We start from the raw sequence: 24,001 nt of genomic DNA, 5'->3' as shown, positions 1-24,001 counted from the left end.
TTTGTTTGATCCACATTAAAAAAAAAAAAAAAAAAATCTTAAATAGTGATTTGATATCATTTCAATCACACGTTGTATAATAAGATAATATTATATATAAATTCACAATTTTTTCTTATTTTTTAATCGTATATTTTTCATCAATACATTATTCAAAAATACAATTTTATGAAAATAACGTGGATCAAACAAAGGGCCTACTCTAACCACGGTTACTTTACCACTTCCATTTAAAGATAACCAAACCTCATGCACAAAACATCAGTTGGGATTTAGGGGAAACGAAATCTTAGTGTGAAAAGAAAAAGGAAAAGCTACCAAGCCCACAATTTCTTCTCTGAATCTCGTCCCACTCTCTCTCTTCAAAAATAACAGAAAAAGAAAAATATTTACTACTAAATTCTCACTCTTTTAGCGAATCTGTGATTTTCGACTCTCGAAGATAGGTGGGTTTTTTTATGTTCTTAATTGTTTGTTTCAATTCGTTTGAAACTCGTGTATGTTAGGTTTATATTTTAATGATTTTTTTATTTTTATTTTTTTGTTATGTATGTTTTTGTAGATTTATGGTTCTCGAGATCTGAGACTGGAGGTATGGTCGATTGGGTATTTGCCAAAAAGATCATTTTCTTGTTCAAGAGGGAACATGGGTTTTTGTTGGATTGATTGTGATTCAAATTTCTTATAATAAAAGATTTGGGTTTTTTCTTGTTGTAGTGTAATAGGGTATTTAAGGTTGCCTTTCTGTTTTGCTGGTGGGTGGAGTTGAAAAATGGGGGCAATATTGTGGAATGATGAGGACAAGGATATGGTGGCTGCGGTTTTGGGGACTAAGGCTTTCGATTACTTGATATCGAGCTCGGTTTTGGCCGAATGCTCGTTAATGACTATGGGGAATGATGAGAATTTGCAGAATAAGCTTTCAGATCTCGTGGAACATCCTAATGCTGCTAGTTTTAGTTGGAATTACGCAATTTTCTGGCAACTATCGCGATCCAAGTCAGGTGACTTGGTCCTAGGATGGGGGGATGGTTGTTGTCGAGAGCCTCGTGAAGGTGAAGAATCCGAAAGGTCTCGGATTTTGAATTTTAGGCTTGAGGATGAGACTCAGCAAAAGATGAGGAAAAGGGTTCTTCAGAAGTTACATACTCTGTTTGGGGGAACTGAGGAGGATAATTATGCTTTTGGATTAGACAAGGTTACGGATACTGAAATCTTCTTCCTTGCGTCCATGTACTTCTCCTTCCCTCGGGGAGAAGGTGGCCCGGGGAAGTGTTATGGATCTGGAAAGTATGTTTGGTTATCAGATGCATTCAACTTCTCGTTTGATTACTGCGTGAGGTCGTTTCTTGCGAAGTCTGCTGGTATGCGAACTATTGTTTTGATTCCGACTGACATTGGAGTGGTGGAATTAGGATCCGTGAGATCGGTTCCAGAATGCTCGGAACTCTTGCAGATTATAAGATCTTCATTTTCTTCAACTTCGTCTCTTATCAGGGCCAGTCAAGCTGCGTCTTTTCCTGTGGGGACGAGTAGAAAAGATGGCGACAACCCAAAATCTGATTTGGTAATTGGTAGCAGATCAGACATAGTTCCTAAGATTTTTGGTCAGGATATGAATTCCGGTTCTGTGCAGTTCAGGGAAAAGCTTGCTGGTAGGAATTTGGAAGATAGGCCATGGGACGTATATGCAAATGGGAACAGGCTTCCATTCACACATGCAAGAAATGGTTTCCATGGTTCAAGTTGGACACAATTGGGTAATATAAAGCCAGGGAACTCAGTAGAAATTTACAGTCCTCAGACCGTAGCCAAAAATCCGCACGAGCTTGTTAACAGGACAAAGGAAGAGTTTCAGCTTAGTAGGTTTCAGCATCAAAAGCCTGCCCAAATGCAGATTGATTTTACTGGAGCGACTTCAAGACCTATAACTTCTCAACCTCGTAATGTCGATTCTCAGTGTTTAGATGCTGAGGTTTCATGCAATGAGGAGCTCTCTGATGATAGAAGGCCTCGAAAGCGTGGTAGGAAGCCTGCCAATGGAAGAGAAGAAGCTCTCAATCATGTTGAGGCAGAAAGACAACGGCGAGAGAAGCTGAACCAGCGGTTTTATGCATTGCGAGCAGTTGTGCCTAATATTTCGAAAATGGACAAAGCATCCCTCTTAGGAGATGCCATTGCTTACATAACTGAACTGCAGAAGAAGCTGAATGATATGGAATCCGAGAAAGAAAAGTTTGGAAACATTTCACACGAGACAAAGATTTTGGAAGCAAAACCAAATTCTGAATGGCAAGATCAACCTCCTAGTATTGACATCCAATCCGGTCATGATGAAATCATTGTGAGGGTGAGCTGCCCATTGGACGCTCACCCGGTAACAAGGGTCTTTCAAGCAATCAAGGATTCACAAGCAACAGTTTTTGAGTCGAAGATTGACACAGACAGTGACCATGTATTTCACACATTTGTTGTCAAGTCGCAAGGATCAGAGCGAATAACAAAGGAGAAATTGATCGAGGCATTTTCCCGTGAGTCCGGTTCCTTACCACCATCAAAATCTGTTATCAACAGAAACTGTGCTTAACAAAGCTTAATGTGTAGTGAATACTGTGCTTAACAGAGCTTTAATGTGGAAATTTCGAAGGTTTTTTTTTTTGATATATAGGAATTAATGCTAGGAGCAGAAAAATAATCTTCTACTGAATAGGATAGCAATTCTATTATTGTTTATATGACACATTTGTCATAAAGGGTAATCGTTGAAGATAAATTGAATTTATTATGTTGTTAAGAAGCTATTAACTTTGTTTTTAAGTTCGTTGATGATCGCGAGCTGTCGGTTTATCTTCCTCGTCTCATTTAAATGATATTATTTTGTTGTTGTGTTTGTTAGTACAGAAATATATATGGTTTTCCTTTGTTCATTTTGGATAATGATCTCTCAGTAAAGAATGTAAGGGATTGATGAATAAGATTAATGCTTGGTGTACAGAAAATTTTTTTACAAAAGAAATACAGATGACCAATGGCGTGGGCCTCATATGATTAAATAATATGAAAAAATTACCACGCACCTCCCAAATGTAAGGTGTCGGTAGGGGTGCAAAACCCCTATCTATACACCAGTCACATTGAGTAGAACCCCTTTTTTTCAAATTGTTGAAAAATTCATATTTCCTCCAGAAATGATGATGATTATTTTCTTTTTATGAGAGAAAAAATTTGTATTTTGAAATGAGGTGGATAATAGGGCGGGAATCATGTTCTCGGTACCTGTCTCACCCCGTCCCAACTCTGTCTCAAGACAATGAACCCCACGTCTAAATCTTATTTCGTGTATCCGATTAGGTGGGGAATTCCTGTCCCGTTCAAGGCGGTCCAAGAGTATCGTGTAAAACGAGTTTTTTATCATCCCTAGAAATAATTATTTTGACTTTGAGGAGCTCCTGGATGGATATAAAACCATGGAGAAGATAATGCATTTCTTTAAAATTAGTAGTGATAAAAGTTAAAGAATATTATTTTTCGACAATTATATCGACCAGTCATGTATTATGTACCTACTGTGTGTCCTTTAATTGTCTAAATTGATGGTCCGAACAAAATGTTGGGAACATGGGTTGACACATAAAAGAATTTGCCCTATTAGAATTAGAAAGGTTAAAAGAATATAATATTTTTATGAATTGTTCAGATTAATGCATTAAACACAATCGTACAGTACAACAATTACAAAATCAACATCAATCGTTGCAATTTGTGCTGCAACATGACATTTACGGGGCCAAGTAATAGTGGGGAGGAAGAAACGAGGGCCTACCATTTTTGTTTTCGTGGGCAAGTGTGGTCGGCAACCGACAAAGCATAATAAAAGTAAAACATAGGATCATGCAACAACGCGAATTGTATGGTAAACATTAATCCCAAAATTAGAATTTATAAATAATTTTAAGCACAAAACGTCCCTATTTATATAAGTTTATTGTGTAAAACATCCCAACCCTATTTTTTTTTTTTTCACCTCTATTTCAACCTTACTTTGTGAAAATTATCCTTGTTTACCGTTCACTTTTTCTACAATTAAATTTAAAAAAATAAAAACATAAATATAATTATTTCTCAAATAAGTTGTTACCATCTACACTTTTTCTACTAAAACTCCAAATTTCAAATAAAAGAAAAGTAAGCTGAAAAATTATTTATTGTAAACTCCAAAATTAATTTATAGGTTTACTTTTCATTTTGATTTAATTTTTTTTTCAAGTCGCAAGGATCAGAGCGAATAACAAAGGAGAAATTGATCGAGGCATTTTCCCGTGAGTCCGGTTCCTTACCACCATCAAAATCTGTTATCAACAGAAACTGTGCTTAACAAAGCTTAATGTGTAGTGAATACTGTGCTTAACAGAGCTTTAATGTGGAAATTTCGAAGGTTTTTTTTTTGATATATAGGAATTAATGCTAGGAGCAGAAAAATAATCTTCTACTGAATAGGATAGCAATTCTATTATTGTTTATATGACACATTTGTCATAAAGGGTAATCGTTGAAGATAAATTGAATTTATTATGTTGTTAAGCTATTAACTTTGTTTTTAAGTTCATTGATGATCGCGAGCTGTCGGTTTATCTTGTTCGTCTCATTTAAATGATATTATTTTGTTGCTGTGTTTGTTAGTACAGAAATATATATGGTTTTCCTTTGTTCATTTTGGATAATGATCTCTCAGTAAAGAATGTAAGGGATTGATGAATAAGATTAATGCTTGGTGTACAGAAAATTTTTTTACAAAAGAAATACAGATGACCAATGGCGTGGGCCTCATATGATTAAATAATATGAAAAAATTACCACGCACCTCCCAAATGTAAGGTGTCAGTAGGGGTGCAAAACCCCTATCTATACACCAGTCACATTGAGTAGAACCCCTACTTGTACTCCAGTCACGGCTCGATGAATAAAGATTCATTTCTTCTGCTATAAATTTAGAATAAAGCTCTCTGCACAGGCCCTTTGCACAGGGCCTGTGCAAAAGGGTCTGTACAAGTAACACAACTGATAAATTTATTAAAAATTGATAAAATATGTGGTCGAAAAGTTATGTGTGATTAAAATTAATTGGTGATTTTGACTTAAATTTTAATCAGATTTTCTATAAGTTTGGTTTATGTACGACTTTTTCTTTTCAAATGACAACGACTAGCGCGTGGGTACAGGATGCTAAGAAAGCAATGTGAGAAACCTTGAAAACGTGTGGAATGTGGGCTTCAGTTCCTAATCTAAGACTCTTCCCACCGAAATTGTTAATTAAACAAAAGATAGCCGACTCCAATAGAAATATCTTCTCGTTAGGTATATTTTACAGTACTAGATAATATTAAAAAGGTAAATTCTACGAAGGTCCCTAATTTTTCTATTTGTACTGCTTCCTGTCGACAACTATTTAAAATTGTGCTCGTGGTATCCCAACTTCGATGGAAACCATGTATTTAGATGATAAAATGTTGGCAATAGGCACGCGCTAAATAACTTGTGAGTATAATAGTTCAAAAATAATTAGGGATGGTAAAGGAAAGAAAGGAGAGGGAATCCCCCACCCCATTTGATATCTTTATCTCTTGTCAAGCCCTCATACTCGATTAAAAACAGGGCGGGACATATCCCCTATCTCATTTACCATTCCATTTATTTATTTTTTGGTTTTATCCTTTTATTGTTGAAAACTATTACTTTTTTTTTTTTTTTCAAATTGTTGAAAAATTCATATTTCCTCCAGAAATGATGATGATTATTTTCTTTTTATGAGAGAAAAAATTTGTATTTTGAAATGAGGTGGATAACAGGGCGGGAATCATGTTCTCGGTACCTGTCTCACCCCGTCCCAACTCTGTCTCAAGACAATGAACCCCACGTCTAAATCTTATTTCGTGTATCCGATTAGGTGGGGAATTCCTGTCCCGTTCAAGGCGGTCCAAGAGTATCGTGTAAAACGAGTTTTTCATCATCCCTAGAAATAATTATTTTGACTTTGAGGAGCTCCTGGATGGATATAAAACCATGGAGAAGATAATGCATTTCTTTAAAATTAGTAGTGATAAAAGTTAAAGAATATTATTTTTCGACAATTATATCGACCAGTCATGTATTATGTACCTACTGTGTGTCCTTTAATTGTCTAAATTGATGGTCCGAACAAAATGTTGGGAACATGGGTTGACACATAAAAGAATTTGCCCTATTAGAATTAGAAAGGTTAAAAGAATATAATATTTTTATGAATTGTTCAGATTAATGCATTAAACACAATCGTACAGTACAACAATTACAAAATCAACATCAATCGTTGCAATTTGTGCTGCAACATGACATTTACGGGGCCAAGTAATAGTGGGGAGGAAGAAACGAGGGCCTACCATTTTTGTTTTCGTGGGCAAGTGTGGTCGGCAACCGACAAAGCATAATAAAAGTAAAACATAGGATCATGCAACAACGCGAATTGTATGGTAAACATTAATCCCAAAATTAGAATTTATAAATAATTTTAAGCACAAAACGTCCCTATTTATATAAGTTTATTGTGTAAAACATCCCAACCCTATTTTTTTTTTTTTCACCTCTATTTCAACCTTACTTTGTGAAAATTATCCTTGTTTACCGTTCACTTTTTCTACAATTAAATTTAAAAAAATAAAAACATAAATATAATTATTTCTCAAATAAGTTGTTACCATCTACACTTTTTCTACTAAAACTCCAAATTTCAAATAAAAGAAAAGTAAGCTGAAAAATTATTTATTGTAAACTCCAAAATTAATTTATAGGTTTACTTTTCATTTTGATTTAATTTTTTTTCTTTATAAGCCGGACAGATGTCCAAGTCGTTTTCGATTTCAAAGTGAACTCAAAATCAATCCAACTCAAGCCTAAATATAAGCTCTTATTTAAATAAAACAAGAAAAATAAAAAAAACTAATTGCAATCATACTATCAATTTTTTTTTTTAAAAAAAGTATAAACAAATCCCAAATAACTTATTAAAATTAAAAATAAAAAACTCACTTTCTCCCTCCCTCCTCCTCCTCCATAATTGGAATTTCAATAATAATGATAATGGTAATGTTAGAATTGCACCATCGGTTACACAATAGGTGAGAGAGCAGTGTAACAAGAAGCTGGGGTTGAAATTATGATCAAGCTATTCTGTAAAAGGACATTTTGAAATTTGAAATGCTATTGCATTTTATTTCTTTATTTTATTTTATTTTTGTTTTATTTAAATAGTGGTGTGTACTTGTCATTTCATAATTTTTTTTATTGAAAAATTGGATGAAAATATATGGAAATATTGATTTCCATAATAAAAGGTTGACATAGGAGAGAAAATGTTAAAAATGTAACATTGGGACATTTTACACAATAAACTCCACACGTGTGGACGTTTGGTGCTAATGACCCATTATTTTAAAAAGACTGATTGGGACATTATCCTCTACCTTTGAGATCTATGGCGTAAAACTCCCAACCTTTTAGAATTGACTAAAAACATCTATATATGAAACTTGGTGTGTATTTTACCCCTCCATCGTCCACTACTGTCAAATCTGTTGTTAATTTCAAATAGGGTAATTAGCACAAAAACGTCCCTACCTTTCAATGTTATTATGCAAAACATCCATACCTTTTTTGGCACTTTTATCCTTACCTTCACTTTTTATTGCGAAAATCGTCATTTTCACCAAATTTCTTGTGTAAAATGACAAATATAGGAAAAGAAAATTTAAAGAATAAATTGCAATTATATCCCAATTTTTTAAAAAAGTGCATATGATTCCAAATAAATTATTAAAAAAGGTAATTAGCACAAAACGTCCCTACCTTTCATTTTTTGACATTTTCATCCTTATTTTATATTTCATTACGAAATCGTTATTTTCATCCATTTTCTCAATTAAAAATTGTAAAATGACAAATATACACTTCTCTTTAAATAAAAAATAATAATAAAGAACAAATTGTAATTATATTTTCAATATAAAATTTTCAAAAAAGTACAAATAAATTTCAAATTAATAATTAAAAAAAGAAAGTAATTTATTTGAAATTTATTTATATTTTTTTTTGAAAAATTTGGGAGTATAATTGTAATTTGTTATTTATTTTTCTTTTCTTTATTTTTGTTTATTTAAAAAGTAGGGTATATTTGTAATTTTATAGCTTGTAATTGAGAAAAATGTATGAAAATAATGATTTTTGCAATGAAATATAAAAATAAAGGTAAAAATGTCAAAAAATTAAAGATGGGGATGTTTTGTACAATAATAATGAAATATAGGTGTCGTTTTGTACTAATTATCCTTTTAATAATTCATTGGGACTCATTTGCACTTTTTAAAAAAGTATGGGAGTATAATTGTAATTTATTCTTTAACTTTTCATTTTCTTTTTTATTGTTTTATTTAAAAAATTAGTATATTTGTCATTTTACAAGAGAAATTTGATAAAATGATGATTTTAGCAATAAAATGTGAAGGTAAGGATAAAAGTGCCAAAAAATGAAAGGTATGAACGTTTTGTACTAATTACTCTTTCAAATAAATAGGACAAAAATGGAAAAATTAAAAAGCGTAAATCATGTTTCTTTCTTCTCCTATTTTTATTCTTTTACAAATTATACATTTATTTTGTTGCCTAAACCTAGCCTTGCCTTTCCAACCTGCAAAATCTTATTGAAATCATTGTTTCTTTTGTCTCCTTTAGACGCCAAGCTGAACTCACTTGACTAGCTAACTTGGATGTCTAAGAGCAACTTGGGGATTCATCTAAGGCTGATCGAGTCGAGGGCTATGTCGACCACGATGCATTACATCAACTCGAGCGAGTTAGGACTCCAAGAGAAGGCCATGTACATGCTGCTAAACTTTAGCTTAGATGATTATAACAAGGTGGGATTGGTGGCAGAGAAAGTAATTGGAAAGGTGGTATTCGCCTTATGGTATGGCTCTGGAGAGCAGAAGACGGCAAGATTCTAACAAGTCTTGCTTACTAGGTCAACAAGGTCACGATTGGTCTTACCCGAATGCCATTCCTCGCTTGCTAGCTCTCTTTTGCGTAGGAAATTCAAGAGAGAGGAAAGAAGTAGCAACAACTTTCAAGCTAAAATATGATGACATTTAAATGAAAATGTGAATATTTTAAAAAAAGAAAAATCACATTCTCTTTTAATTATTTATTTTAAATTTATTTGTACTTTTTTTTTGAAAAATTTGGGAGTATAGTTGCAATTTGTTTTTTATTTTTTTTTCTTTATTTTTGTTTATTTAAAGAAGGGGTATATTTGTCATTTTACAACTTTTAATTGAGAAAATGAATCAAAATAATGATTTTTACAACGAAATATAAAAATAAAGGTGAAAATATTAAAAAAATGAAAGGTATGGATGTTTTGCACTATAATAATGAAAAAAAATGGTCATTTTATGCTAATTACCCTTTTAATAATTTATTTGAACCCATTTGCACTTTTTTTAAAAGTTTGGGAGTATGGTTGGAATTTATTCTTTAACTTTTCTTTTTTATTGTTTTATTTAAACAGGGGATATATTTGTCATTTTACACGAGAAATTTGATAAAAATGACAATTTCTGCTATAAAATGTAAAGGTAATGGTAAAAGTGCGAAAAAAATGAAAGGTATGGACGTTTTGCACAATAATATTGAAAGGTAAGGACGTTTTGTACCAATTACACATTTATAATATTTAGGATAAAAGTTAAAATTACTCCTATTTGTCCTCAATCGAATTGAATTTAACATGAGTTAAATCAGCAATTAGATAGTAATCTTTGTATTAACAATAATTCAGACTCTTAGATCCATTTTATTACTTGTTAAGATCTATATATTTGCAAGATATTTGTACAGGTGTCGTACTAGATGACGGTGTCTTGCTAATGTGATTATTTATCTCATTTATTGTTTATGAGGAGAGGAGTTTAACTTGTGAATTTGAGGCTTTACATTATAAAAAAATGTGTTTGTTATTGGCCACTCGAAAGATAGCGAAGAAAGCTTTTTAGAATGATCCATATGACTGGTGATATGATTGTGGAAGATGTCTTCGCCATGCTAAACTATAAATCGATTGAAGTTCAAATACTTTTGAACGAGTCAAATAACATGTTTATAGAAGATCTCTTCGTCATTCAACCTGAAAAATCAACAATTAACGACAAAAATATAGAAATCGAGAAATTAATCATGATGGAGTCAACCAAATCAGTGGCATTCAAAAAAGAGGGAATAAGGACGCAAAGCTCCAATTTCATTTATTTTGGTATTACAGTCGATGAGGAGATCGAGAATTCAAATTGTGTAATTTAGACAAGTCGTATCATATTCAAGAGAACAACGTAAGATCATGGAGGAAGTGTATAAACAATCTATGCAAGCTAAGCAAGACTTTCAAAATCTTATCCAAAGTGTCGTGAAACAATCATTATTAAGAGCCGAGTTTGCGATTATAAATCAAGAACTCATGGAGGACACCAATCTTTTTAACCTTTAATTTCAAATTCCTTTTGGGGAATTTACACAAATGTCACTAAATTTGAAAATGCACAAAAAATTTTCTCTTGCACAATTTTTTTGCAAAAATGTCACTTTTTCCTCAAAAAATGTCCATCTTACCATTTGACACTTTTTTAGGAGCAATAAATGCTTGATTTGAATGCAATTAATGGTGTGATATGATTATTTATTTATCTTTATTGTTAATATTGAAGAAATGAATATTATATTGTATAATATGAATTTTTGATTAAAAAAATGGGTGGAATGTATACAAAGAGCACACACAAGTAGGAGTTGAAATAACTTCTTCTTCATCATCCCCGTTCCATTATTAACAAGGCATGAAGGAAAGCCATTGATCAATTTCAAAGGTGAGGTAGTAGAAACGAAATTTTTGCATGTCATACTTAACTATTTTAAATATTCAATAGAATATGATCAGAATTAATTGTTCATATTTCATCTCTTATTCATTGATTTTTTTTATTTTTGGTATATTTTAGAAAGGGAAAAAATACCAATATTCTCAACAAAATGTGAATCATTCTATATGTAATTCCATATTTAATGAAGTATTGAGTTATACTTTCTTTGTGTGTGGGGAGATCAGTTGAAGTTGTAGTTGAGAATTGATTATGACCATTAGTGTGCTACAATAAATTCCTGAAACAGTAAAACACATGATTTTGTAGGTTCCCCGAAACTTATGCCATTCAAATGTTGAGCAGTTTTGTAGAAACTGTCGGGTTAGACATTTGAACTGTCGAAATCAACATTTAGTAACTGTCGGGATGGCAGAGAATTCAATTATCGATTTTGACACCTGAAAAGCTTTCTCTTTTTGGTACTACATGGATCAAAGTATTGTAATGCACCAATTTGACTGTATTAAATCTTTCAACATATTAATGTGCAGAATTCTAACTTTTGTACTCCCAACATTTTAGGTATGACTCAGGATCTGAGATTCATCGTGTCGCATGGGGAGAACTTTGTTCGCGTGGATGACGAATGGAAGTGGAGAGAGGACAAAATGACTTCCATTTTAGCGCCGAGAAGCATTACCGTAGCAGAACTTGTATTAAGATTGAAGGAGAAACTTGGTATTGTTGAACCCCGCAATGAAATTGAGTTGAAGTTCAAAGTCCCGAATTTGAATATATCTCCGGCAGAGATACGGGACGATGAGGACCTAAATTGGTACATATCTATGCATAAGGAAACTGCACTCTGCGTCATTATTATGGAAACCGGGTCCTGAGTGTTGACATGGCGAGGGAAGCAAATTGTGTAGAGAACCAGTTCGGCCTAACGGAATGTCCCCAGACTTTAAGACATGGTGAGGTCAATCATGAGCACAGTGGATCGAACAACGAAGCACCCATACCTTCAATTGACCATATCGAGGCTGCAGCATCCGTTGAGCACTTAGAGAACCTGTTACATAGTACGAATGATGCTATTATTGCTGAAATTGACCAGCCAATGTCATCACATTCCATGAGTTTGGGCACAGATGAGTGGATGACAGCCGTTGTTCTCGCCGAAAAGCAAATATTCTTTAGCAAGAAACAATTGTATTCGAAGATTCGTGTGCTTGCTTTGCAAGAGAAGTTTCAATTTCGGGTGACCAGGTCAAGCATGAAAATGTTAACCGTTGTATGTGTGGACGATAATTGCAAGTGGATGCTACGTGCTTCTACTGTCAAGCAATCTGCAATCTTCATGATCTGTAAATTCATCAACGTGCACACATATTCCCTTGATTTTTGTCATAACGCACATCGGCATGCCACTAGTTCTGTAATTGTCGAGCACATTTTGGGCAAACTGGATACTCCAGGTCGATCGTATGACCTTACCGCTATTGCACGTGATATGGAACGTGAGTTAGGTGTGAAAATCAGTTACAACAAAGCTTGTAGGGGAAAGTTTCATGCCTTAACTATGCTACACAGTATACCAGAAGCCAGTTTTCAGAAATTATCTTCATACTACCACGTCGTAGGAGAGAGTAACCCGAGGACAGTAACCCACAAAGAACTCGATTCTCAAAATAGATTTTATTACTTCTGCCTAGCTTTCGGTGCAAGCATTCGTGGTTACACGCAGTACTTGAGACCCGTTATTTATGTTGATGGCAGTCATCTGAAGGGTCCATACAAAGGGACACTTCTACTGGCAATAGCGCAATATGGTAACAAACAGATATATCCGTTAGCATGGGGGATCGTGGATGCTGAAACCAATAAATCCTGGAAGTGGTTTATGTCCAACTTGAAAGAGCTTATACGGGACTCCGAAGACCTCGTATTTGTTTCAGACAGAAAAAAGAGCATTGACAAAACTATTACTCAGTTGTTTCTGTTGTCTCACCATGGTTGTTGTATCTGGCATCTCGAAAAGAACCTAATACAGCGGTACAGCAACGCAAGTGCAATACTTCTATTCAAACGAGCTGCTACGACATATCGGGTTGAGGACTTTGAAAAACTCATGGGACAGATTCGCAGGGTGAGCGCAAGAGCGCACGGGTACTTAGAGCGTGCGGGTTATTCATTTTGGTCCCGACCATTATTTATTGGCCACCGTTACAACATTATGACGAACAACAATGCTGAGTCTCTGGGTAACCTGCTTGGTTGAACACATTCAGAGTACTTTGCAGAAGTGGTTTTATGAACGTCAAAAAAATGCAACCGAATGTAGTACAGTATTGATGATGAGGATGGAAAACGAGTTACGGATGATATTCAAAACTGGAACTAGGCTTCGAGCCCATTTGTTGATAAACAACTAAACTCAGGTTGGAATATCCAACGACATGGACATAGTTGACTTTTTCGAAGCCACTTGCACGTGTCGTGAGTTCCAACAAAATCGTATGCCATGTGCGCATGCAACTCGTGTTGTTTACTTCAGAGAGAAGTCATTGTGTGACATTTGCTCCCCTTGTTAGACATCTAAATACTGGAGGGGTGCCTATAGCGAAACTATATATCCTGTTGGACTTGAAGCGGACTGGGTTGTTCCCAGTTTAATTACATTTACTCCTATTTTACCACCACTCGTACGTTGCCCTTCAGGTAGACCACCGACCCGACGTAAGCATTCAAGACACGAGTCTATATGGTCGAGCAGGAAATGCACTCATTGTGGTCGTCTTGGTCATAATCGGAGCACATGTTCAAACCCCAATGTATCACAAGTTCTTTAAACGTTGTTAGTGTAATCGACGTTGTATGTTCAATGTTCCGTAGTACACTGCACCTTATGAAGTTATGTTATAAAGAGTGTGATAATTACCATTTCTGGATGTTCGGCATCCTTCTGTGGGAATAGAACAATTCCTTCTGTCGTGTATCCTCGATTAATGCAACCTCAGATGCTATGTTTCAATTTTGATTCTAGTATTGAGCGAAAGCTTACACCTAGGGGTTCTTTATTCGTAATATCCCGACATGTGAAATGTCTGTCCCGGCAGATGTGTTCTGGATTCCTGACAGTTGATGAATGTGTGCACAACTCTCAAGATCAGTTTCACGTACATGGCGAACTGTAGATTCTGTGAAAGGGAAACAACGTAATTGTAACATGCTTGAAACAAAGTCTTTAAACACGTACAACTAACCCTCCAAGTGCACGATGAATCAAATACTTTAAGGTAGTAGGCAAAAGGAATTGTAAATTGGGACGTTGTCCTTTTCTTGTTGAACTGCGCGCATCATGAACCCCATTTAAAACATTTATGTTCAATATCCATGAAATATATTATAATTTGTAGCATCGTCCTCTGTGGAGAGAAATCAGCTCTAGATAAACAGCATTTCATAACATCTACCAAATGTGGTGCAAAATTAGATGTAGGTTCATTTGTCGTTCTCGACAGATAGAAATCTGTAATTCTCGACAGTTCGATCGGACTGGACTATACACAAAATACACTACCCGGATTACGGCGAAGGGACATTTTCATGCAGACATTTTGGTTCTGTGTTAACCAAATGTATCCCTACAAAAGAGTGGATTGTACACTACTTATTCACTACACTCCACGACCGGCATTTCACTCATCGTCGACAATCGAACTTGCTCCCCCGCTGTCTTCACCTGACTCGTCAGACGAGATGATAATTACCTCGTTCTCTGGGACGTATGCTAGCCCATCGTCATCCTCGAAATCCCCCTCGTAGGCAGCATCGATCAAGAACACAGTATCAAGCACATCGTTCTATGACAAACCATCGTCACTCCCAACATTTTCCAAGTTCGAAAAGGGAACAGGGGAAATGGCTCTCCTACTTGTACGAAGCTCAATTTCATCATCGTCTGAGGAAATGTAGATTGAAAATAACGGAGAGGAACCGGGAACCGACATCGGCTCATCCATGTTGAACGGTTTGGTGCTTCTTGTGGACGAACTCATTATGCTATTGTAGTAAAGTATTGATAAAACGAAATGTGTCTTTGAGAGACATAAATTCTCACAATGCTATTCCACTAAGTTGTCTAGGAGTGAGAACAATGTGACACTGTATTTATAAGTAGCTTGAAGAGGAAAAGCAATTGTGGTCATTATCTACCCAACCACCAAGTCCAATCTCCTTGTTAATTTGAAAAGCAATTGATGTGATGGTTCAATATATTTATAGTACCTTTATCCCCCATTTCCCCATAATTAGTAGGACATTTAACACTCTTTATTATTTTTGTACAATTCACTACATCTACAGTCCTGCACCTAAAATGCCTCTGTGCAAAATATTCCTAGTGGATTACATTATATTCACGCACATGGTATACTGAGTACAGTTCATATGAAATATTTTGAAAAGTAGTTGGAAGTTTCTATAGATGCTTGACAACAATGTGAATTTAACAACGATGTCAACATTGAGCATATAAGAGAAGAAATACTGTAGTTATTATCAAAATAAAGTTTTAAGTACTATAATGTCCATCTTCTTGTACAGTAGAGTGCAGTTTAGTTGCCCTTTTACATGAGTGGACTTTCTTGGTGCCCTTTAATTGATGTTCTTACCTGGAAACAAGGCATACTTTAACATTTAGAAATGAAGCTGACTGTAATTCTCTGTTTATGGAAGCCAGCCATTGACACTTTTGGTACACAGCTATAAAGAAAGTAATTCATTAAAACTTGATGGAAACTCAACAAGTGACAGGAATAAGTCCTACTTTCGCTAAAGAGCACTTACGGAAAACAATTTAATGCGTGGTGATGACAAGTAAAATAGACACCAGCTCGAAACTTGGACAACTTCAAATATTTGAAGAATGCAAAGATCATTTTCTAAAGCGAACTTCAACGAGAACATAGAATTACAAATATGCCAAGAACGTATCTCAAAAGCGAATAAACACATTAGCCAAAGTACCAGACATGCGAGTAGACGAGAACGAACGTTGCAAGAGGAAAATAATCAAGCAGGTTAATGTATGAGTGTCAGATAAACGCTTATCATGTCAACTTAGGTTCTGACTGTTCACGTAATATAAGACATAAACAAGGTATCTGGCTTGTAACAGTAGAACCAAATGTCATGACAAGTGGACACGAACTATGTCATAACTAACGGCAAGGCAAAATGTTAGACGCGCTTCAAAATTCCAACGCACATGTCAAATGAAAAAGTCAAGTGTCAATGTTAGAATAAACGTAAAAACAAGGGATTAATTGTTCCCGTCTACATCATTCACCATCTGCACGTCTGTAACGGTAAGTCAAAATAAAAAACAACCTCATCGTCCTGGCATCCCGCCACTTCATTCACAATTACTTCTTCAATGTCTTTTCCCTCCCCATCGTGTACGGTGTCCTCGTCGCAGGAGTGGGACGTCGCAGCCGGGCGGAGCGCTGTCTCGTCGTAGAAACTCTACCTCCTTCTTTTGGTACAGGGGCGGGAATAAGTATGTCAACAACGGGAACAGGTATGGTAGCGACAATACCTACGTGAAAATGGAAAGGGCCTAGTGAGTTACCGTAAATGACGTTCACTAACCATACGTATTATACGCACTAGTAACGCACGTAATGAACTTACCTTCGCCATCTATGACGTTGCAACTGTCAATCTCTGCATCGTTGACCGCGGCCGCATCTGAGGGCTCTGTGCCAGCTCCGTCTTATTACCAGAACACACGTAAATGCATAGCATTCGACAAAACATTAGGAAGCAAATGCCATGACATGAAATTGCGAAAAGTGCTTGTAATGGACGCAATACCTTCCTGATCGTCAATTGGAGTGGGCAACGGCTCGTGGTCGGCGTCCGAGCATGGTGTAATGTCAGCTTCCTCTGTTGACAACAACAGTAAAATAATGTGAGCACATTTGTTATGTCAAGTTTTGCAACATGCGTAGTCAATGAAATAATATGTTTCGATTTGTGCATGAAATACCCACATACTTGGCAAGTCTTCAGTTCCAACAAGCAGCTCTCCCTCGTCCGTGCATGGAGGACTGTATGCTCTGTCTGTGGAAAGCAACAGTGATGTCATGCGAGCACATTACATCTCCCAACTCAAGCATTGTACAACGTCCAGGCAATGACATGTTTAGAATCGCTCGTTAATAATGCACGTACCTGGAGGCTGTGAACGTCCTGCGTCAACTCCCATTTCAATTGGAGTAGGCAATGGGTCTGTGCCTCATCCATGTACGTCTACATCCCAATTGTAACTTGAAAAAATCGAATAACCTTGTGGTCAATTTCAAAAAATATAACCAAATAGCACATGTTTGATTCATACCTTGTGGGGAACAACCTGAAGGACCGGGCTAGAAAATGGCGCCCGTTGAGCGCGGAGCGGTGGTAGGGGGATGTGCGCCAACCTGGGCAGCAATGAACTCACGGAGTCTTGTACATTCAAATGTCATGTGCTGTTCAATTTCAAGTTTCACAGTCCGAAGTCGCATCTCGAAGAGGATTCTTTGGTCGAGTAGCAGCTCCTCAACTTCCCATTTGGTCAAGCTGGAAGCAGATGTTCGAACTGGCCGTGAGTTTGTTGTACGTCCTCACACTGGTGAACCAACCGGTGCCGCTGGAGGGGTGGAAAAGTCACCGGTATCCTCACTGTCGTCGCCTTCACGATCACTTCCCGACTCTCCATCACTTCATCATCTCCAGATGTCTCCCCGTCACCACTTCGTCCACTACGGACTCTGTCCTCCAAATCTTGACCTCCCGATTGTCCACCACCCCCACTTTCGACGTACAACGAATGAATCTGCGACGCAACCACAGTCCTCACAATGTCATCAAGCATGGGCACCAGAGGATCGTCGTACAGCATGAGAGATGACAGATATGGCTGCTCAGCCTCTACATCGGTGGGCCGGAGAGTTGTGTACACATGCAATTACGAAATGAGGTTTAGATAATCACATGAGAACGTGCCAGATAGTAACAAGATGGTAAAGGGGAAACGAAGACATGTCGAAATTGTACCTGTACATTCTTGAAATATGCATCGTATGTACAGTGTTGTGGCTACTTTCGAGTGGACCAGCGAAGAATTCGTGGCATTCGTTTACCGACTCGCTGATCGAAGCGTTCCCCAATCTCCAAAATCTCCTCGAATGCCCAAACCTGTTGCAACAACAGAAACACATTAAAATTACAGAGATTATAAGTGCAATGCTACCAGAGGGATAAATCATGCATGCTATGCTAATGTTACGAAGTGTGCGTACCTGCATAGCGATGGGGAAGCCGTGAACCGTGCATGTAATCTCTTTCTCCTTTCTCCTCTTGGCCTTTTGGAATTTTCTTGCAAAGCTACCCCGGAACCCGTGCAACAATCGCCTATATCCAACTCTACCCCAAGGGTAAGGAAAAAAGAAGTCCAGGTCGTCCACCATTGATAAAAATGGCAAATGGATTCCGACGTTATTATCTGGCATATACTCCCTTGACAATTAGAACCAGCCCTAGCTTGTAGTGATCAGCACGGGTCGTCGACGGTCGGGCAACAGTAGACTGTAGTTGTGCCAATGATACCTTGTCATTGGACATAAAGTACCTCTCTTTCAACCTTTTCCTCTCAATCAATCGATCGAAATCGTCCCCCTCCAGGAAGAGACTACATCTTGACCTCGTCACAGTAGAGTATTCTTGTAGACCGAATCTCATCAGGTGGCCTTGCACATTGAACCAAAGCTTGTTCACCTTTTCTGTGCGGACTATTCTAAACAGTAGCTGTAGGATTAGCTGGGCAGAGAATTGAATGTCTGGAATATCAACCAGATACCCGAGGGGGGAGTTGCGAAAGTCCTCGCGTTGCCGCTCGTCAAAATGATCTACACGATCTTAACGTACTTGAGGTTGCTGCGTTGGGAAATGTGAGCCCGCAACCGTGCGTCTTCTGGAATCAGGAATTCAAAGTCCATCTGCCCTGCTAGGTGCGTTGACAAAACCCATGAGATTAGATTATAAACATAAACAATGTTGTATAATGTCTAATGCTATAAGGATTCAACATTATGGATACGATGATCTATCGAGAACTATAGAGATCAAACGTCGGTATCGACAGACTGTTTGTGGACATCTGTCGATACCGACGGTTAATGTTGAAATAGGAATGATAGGCTAACTATCGAGAAAAATAGAGAGTCAAGTGTCGAGGTCGATAGTTCACTGGGAGTTACTATGCGTGCTGCGGGGTGCAAGTTCAACATATCAGGCAGTGCCACATAGAAGTATGTTTCAGAAGTAATAACGGAGGATGTGTGAAGGTAGACATGCATGCTAGGATTCGTAGCCATTCCAGTTACCGTACTTATTATCAAATATAGGAAACAAATTTATGTACGTGAATATGAATGGAGAATCAATATGAGACGGTGAAGGACATATATGCAAATGACTTGAACAAAACAATTTTTCAAGTCAAAGTAGGTAGGACACAGTATCATATACCTCAACTATTTGACGAATACTTAAGACAATCAATGACACCAGTTTGTACACCTCAACATGGTCAACAATAATTGAGACAATCAATGACATGAAAGAAAATTAATATTTATCCATCCTACGTATCCCATCAAATTGAGCAACGAAATCCTAGCGTGAGATAGTAACCGTACTTATGAGACACAAATGGAGAGTTAATATGACACAATGAAGGACATGTATGCAAGTGATTTGAACGAAATAATTTTAGAGGTCAAAGTAGGTAGGACACAGTATCATACACATCAACTATTTCATGAATACTTAAGACAATCAATGACACCATTTTGTACACCTCATTTAGCTCAACAATACTTAAAACAATAAACGAAATGGAAGAAAATTACTATTAATTCATTCTAGGCATCCCATCAAATTAAGCAACCAAATCCTACCATCAGATAGTTTGTATTCAACCAAATCAAATCATAAAAAACTAAATCCTCTTTATAACTTAGCAGAGAAAATCGACTTTTGCAGTCGCAGGAGTTGGCTGCACCAAAAATTGCCACATACGTATAAAGTTATCCATCGAAATTTCATGAAAATTCAATTTCACAAGAGGGACCCAAAATTGCACAAGCACAAGATTTTCGATATGCATCTCTTCTGTCCAATACAAACAAAAGCCCAGCAACAATAACCACTTATGTTTTTGGTAAGTGATGATATTAAATTATGATAAGGTGTGTATAATTTATTTCAAATTGTAACTTATACTATCTTATTATTGCCGCCGCCACCATCTTATACCAGAAATCATCACAACTGTCTAGAAGTAAGACATATAAAACCACAACAACAGATCTTTGTCAACAAATGATCGGATTACACTATGGTATTCACAACGACTATTGATAAAGCAAGTACTATAAACTCGACATTTTTGGACACCACATTTGGAAGCTTTGTCAAAACCTAATTCATTGAGATCAAGATTATGCTGAGAAAAGAAAAATACCCAAATCCCATCGAACAAAAGCCCTCATTTATTATGAAAAGTATATCAAAAGTTGTCTACTGATTAAACATTCAACTCTTAAATCTTCAAAAATTCAACACAAAATTGGAATATAGTTCGCCATTGGTACATTCAACCCTAAAGTCTCAATTAATCCAAAATTTCCCAAGTAGGTTATTGAACAACCACAACTATAATCATTTCCCAAAAGCACTTCAAACAAAGATGTGCAAAGGGGGAAAAATGTTCATTCTATCTTCTACCGAAGAGCAAGCATGAAATTACAGCAATTTTATATTCAAATCAGTCAAATAAATCCCTACATACTTTACCCAATACATTCAAACAATGAAATCTCAACTATACTCAAACAAATTACACTAATACAGAAAGAACCATTGTGTCTAATAATATGAACAATCTCGAAGTAGAACTAATTTCCCGAGTTCAATGGATATATTAAACTGTCATATGCCGTTTTATGTATATATTTCCTCTTCTTCAGAAAAAAATGCATAAAATGAATACAACACCAACCTGAAGAAATTAGTGATGGTCTTCGTCCACGGTGAAGTGACCCATAGCGGTCGTTGATGGCTGGTGGTTTGACGATTCGAATGTCAGAGGGGAGTCTCGCCTTTCGCCGGTTCGTATCACGTAACAGACTGCTCTCGGTCTTCGTCGGCGGTGAAAGATGGGAAAGTGCGATGGAGGGGATGATTCCAATGAAAGAGGAGAATGTGTGAGAAAAAATTGCATGAAATTACTACAACACCAACCTGAAGAAATTAATGATGGTCTTCGTCCACGGTGAAGTGACCCATGGCGGTCGTTGATGGCTGGTGGTTCGACGATTCGAATGTTAGAGGGGAGTCTCGCCTTTCGCCGGTTTGTATCACGCAACGGACTGCTCTTGGTCTTCGTCGGCGGTGAAAGAAGGGAAAGTGCGATGGAGGGGATGATTCCAATGAAAGAGGAAAATGTGTGAGAGAAGGGATTGTGTTTCAACACTGGTTTCTTCTTCTCCTCCTTCGTTTCGTTTGGTCGTTTCACCTTCTTCCTTCACCAGTTTTGTTCTTTTTCTTTTTTTCTCTCCAAGTACCTGACATTTTAGAGGTTTTGTACAATTTCAAGTGTTGTCATGTCATATTTAAACAAGGACTCAGACGGAATTAAACTTAGTAAGAGGGGCAAAAAAAGTCCAAATATGACAATTTTGCAATGACTTAAAAAAAGTGACATTTTTGTAAGTGAAAAAGTAAAATTTGACTAGTTTGATAATTTTCACATTCCTTCTTGTGCATTGCATATAAAAATAGGATTGTATATTATCCGTGGACACGTTTTCCCATTTTTTCAAAGACAAATAATGTCCATGTTTGTCATTCATTCTCTTCCATTCTTTCTTATTTTTTTTCCCACAGTACTCATTTTCAACCACACATTCTTCATTAAAATAATATTATAAGTAAATAAAAAAAATTTCATTTTTTTAACCACACATTTCAACATCAGTCACTATTTCATAGTACATTCTTTGCAAATAATGGGTGACAAACACACCCAATAATTCAAATTTGACCGTGATCAACTCGCAATTGACGAGAAAAAAAAATTCCGTCTCTTGTTGTTTTAAAAAATCTGAAATAAAAAAAATGGAAATTATTAATTTTAGAAAAAACTGATTATTATTATTATTATTTTATTTTTTTAAATCATAAGCCAGTTAAACAAGTATTTTCAAATTAGGATAAACTCGCGTATCACCTCGCAAGGTTTTCTTCTAAATTTGTACCGGAAATCTTTGTGAAAACTCGAAATAGACGGGGGTGCAACCCTCATCTTTAATGTAGGTGGTGACATCATATTTATATTTGTGAATATACTTTACATATGATTGTGATTCTTTATCACATATATGAAAATATAAGCCGATCTTCGGTTATAGATTGATTATTGAATTTCTATTATAATAATCATAGAAAGAAATCCGATGCCAAATTTTAGGGGTGTCTTTTTTTTTTTTTTAATATGCTACTGCATAACTTTGCACTGACAGTTTTCAACTGTTTGTGAATATGTCTGAATAAGAAAATTGAGAGTATTAACTTATATTTGATCTTCCTCCCCCTCACACTTTTGTTTACTGCAATGCAGGCTCTGGAAATGATGTTTTTCCGTCGAGTTTCGTCTAAAACACTTAGGCCTCTACAAAGAAGTAGGTTATTTGGAAGCAATAGCGGTTATGATTTTTCAAAAGCTATTCAAGAGCTCAATAAGGTATCTTTTCATGTGCTAGTGTGATCTCTTAATTTTTTTTTTCTTTATTCATCTAATATTAAAATAAACACTCTCGGTAGGATTGTAAACAAAGTAGAAATCGACAATATTTGGAAATTTTGAATACTGAAAAATAAATGGTATTATGATTTGTTATCTAAAGCTTAACAAGTGGACATAAAGTTCTTTTAAGAAGTCAAACGATTAAGATACTACATAAAAAAAATTGCTTTTAAAGTAAGATGAAAGGAGTAATTATAGTCTAGAAGCTCTATAGATTGACAGAACAACATTTTTTAAAGTTTATTAATAACTGTGTAATTGGATGTAGGAAATGGAATCTGTGTTTGGTGAACCTCCAAAATCTAGTCTTGCTGGTTCTATAGACAACCAAAGTATGGCTCATGATTCAGAATCTGCACCAACTCATGTGACACAAAGTATATCATCCTCTGGCTTGACTCATACTGACAGTAGAGGTGAAGCCCAAATGGTAGATATCTCTCCCAAAGAGATAACAAAGAGAGTGGCCATTGCAAGTTGCAAAGTTATTCTGGGGCAGAAGGTGTTTGATTTGGTCTCAGCCAACCAGGTGGAAAAAGGAGATGTTCTTGGTGTAGCAAAAATTGCTGGAATTTGTGGTGCGAAACAAACGAGCAACCTCATCCCACTATGTCACAACATCAATTTGTCACACGTTGCTTTAAATTTGACACTGAGTCCTCAGGACCTTTGCGTGGAAATAGAAAGTGAAGCTGCTTCAAATGGCAAAACTGGGGTGGAGATGGAAGCCTTGACAGCTGTGACTATTGCTGGTCTAACAGTATATGATATGTGCAAGGCTGCTTCAAAAGATATCCTCATTACAGATATACGGCTTGAAAGCAAAAGTGGTGGGAAAAGTGGGGATTGGTCGAGGAAGAAATGAATTTCCATAGGTGGGAACTTTTGTTGTCTAAATATTAGATGCATTTCCGTGTTTATGTGCATTGTTCCGGCTAAGAACTATTCATGTTACGATACTCTGTGTTTGTTGTCTTGGTGTCATATCTGTTTGGCTTTTCAGACGATGTACTGGTTAAATGAATGTCTGAATCAGACGTATATCTCTTATGGGGTTATGGATTTGCCATTTGTATAATCTACTTCGAATTTATTGGCAATGAAGCAACATCAGGTTTTGTAGTTTTTGTTTTGGAGATGACATTTC

General features: G+C 36.3%; 3 protein-coding genes across 5 annotated transcripts; all 3 read left to right on the top strand.

Moving 5' to 3' along the window:
* The first annotated feature begins 260 nt into the window (after nt 1–260).
* On the top strand, nt 261–4,636 carry LOC111409927 (transcription factor bHLH13-like). Of its 2 annotated transcripts, XM_023040048.1 has the most exons (3): nt 261–446; nt 563–2,486; nt 4,275–4,636. In XM_023040048.1, exons 2-3 carry the CDS (start codon nt 773–775, stop codon nt 4,373–4,375), a joined length of 1,815 nt encoding a protein of 604 aa, XP_022895816.1. In that variant the 5' UTR covers nt 261–446; nt 563–772; the 3' UTR covers nt 4,376–4,636. The 2 variants fall into 2 exon arrangements, with proteins under 2 accessions (XP_022895816.1, XP_022895815.1); XM_023040047.1 differs by lacking the exon at nt 4,275–4,636 and having other exon boundaries at nt 563–2,817.
* A 7,205-nt stretch (nt 4,637–11,841) lies between these two features.
* LOC111411141 lies at nt 11,842–13,789 on the top strand. The gene is made up of 2 exons (XM_023041701.1): nt 11,842–13,086; nt 13,532–13,789. Exons 1-2 carry the CDS (start codon nt 11,842–11,844, stop codon nt 13,787–13,789), a joined length of 1,503 nt encoding a protein of 500 aa, XP_022897469.1.
* An 8,456-nt stretch (nt 13,790–22,245) lies between these two features.
* Nucleotides 22,246–23,979, top strand: LOC111409926 (cyclic pyranopterin monophosphate synthase, mitochondrial-like). Of its 2 annotated transcripts, none has more exons than XM_023040045.1 (3): nt 22,246–22,360; nt 22,669–22,791; nt 23,123–23,979. In XM_023040045.1, the coding sequence occupies exons 2-3, from the start codon at nt 22,678–22,680 to the stop codon at nt 23,717–23,719; spliced, it is 711 nt and encodes a 236-aa protein (XP_022895813.1). In that variant the 5' UTR covers nt 22,246–22,360; nt 22,669–22,677; the 3' UTR covers nt 23,720–23,979. The 2 variants fall into 2 exon arrangements, with proteins under 2 accessions (XP_022895813.1, XP_022895814.1); XM_023040046.1 differs by having other exon boundaries at nt 22,262–22,286.
* The last annotated feature ends 22 nt before the right edge of the window (nt 23,980–24,001 follow it).

This window comes from Olea europaea, chromosome 15, assembly GCF_002742605.1.
Source record: "Olea europaea var. sylvestris chromosome 15, O_europaea_v1, whole genome shotgun sequence".
NCBI lineage: Eukaryota > Viridiplantae > Streptophyta > Magnoliopsida > Lamiales > Oleaceae > Olea > Olea europaea.
Note: the sequence above shows the minus strand (reverse complement) of the source record. Positions and strands in the feature narration are given on the sequence as shown.

What these genes read in the sequence shown, in the direction of transcription:
- LOC111409927 (XM_023040048.1), top strand. Translation starts at nt 773, where the DNA reads ATGGGGGCAATATTGTGGAATGATGAGGACAAGGATATGGTGGCTGCG. An exon ending in ATTTGTTGTCAAGTCGCAAG is followed by an intron (nt 2,487 to 4,274) that starts GATCAGAGCGAA and finishes TCAAGTCGCAAG; the next exon opens with GATCAGAGCGAATAACAAAG.
- LOC111409926 (XM_023040045.1), top strand. Translation starts at nt 22,678, where the DNA reads ATGATGTTTTTCCGTCGAGTTTCGTCTAAAACACTTAGGCCTCTACAA. An exon ending in CTATTCAAGAGCTCAATAAG is followed by an intron (nt 22,792 to 23,122) that starts GTATCTTTTCAT and finishes AATTGGATGTAG; the next exon opens with GAAATGGAATCTGTGTTTGG.
- LOC111411141 (XM_023041701.1), top strand. Translation starts at nt 11,842, where the DNA reads ATGGCGAGGGAAGCAAATTGTGTAGAGAACCAGTTCGGCCTAACGGAA. An exon ending in TCATGGGACAGATTCGCAGG is followed by an intron (nt 13,087 to 13,531) that starts GTGAGCGCAAGA and finishes TCCCCTTGTTAG; the next exon opens with ACATCTAAATACTGGAGGGG.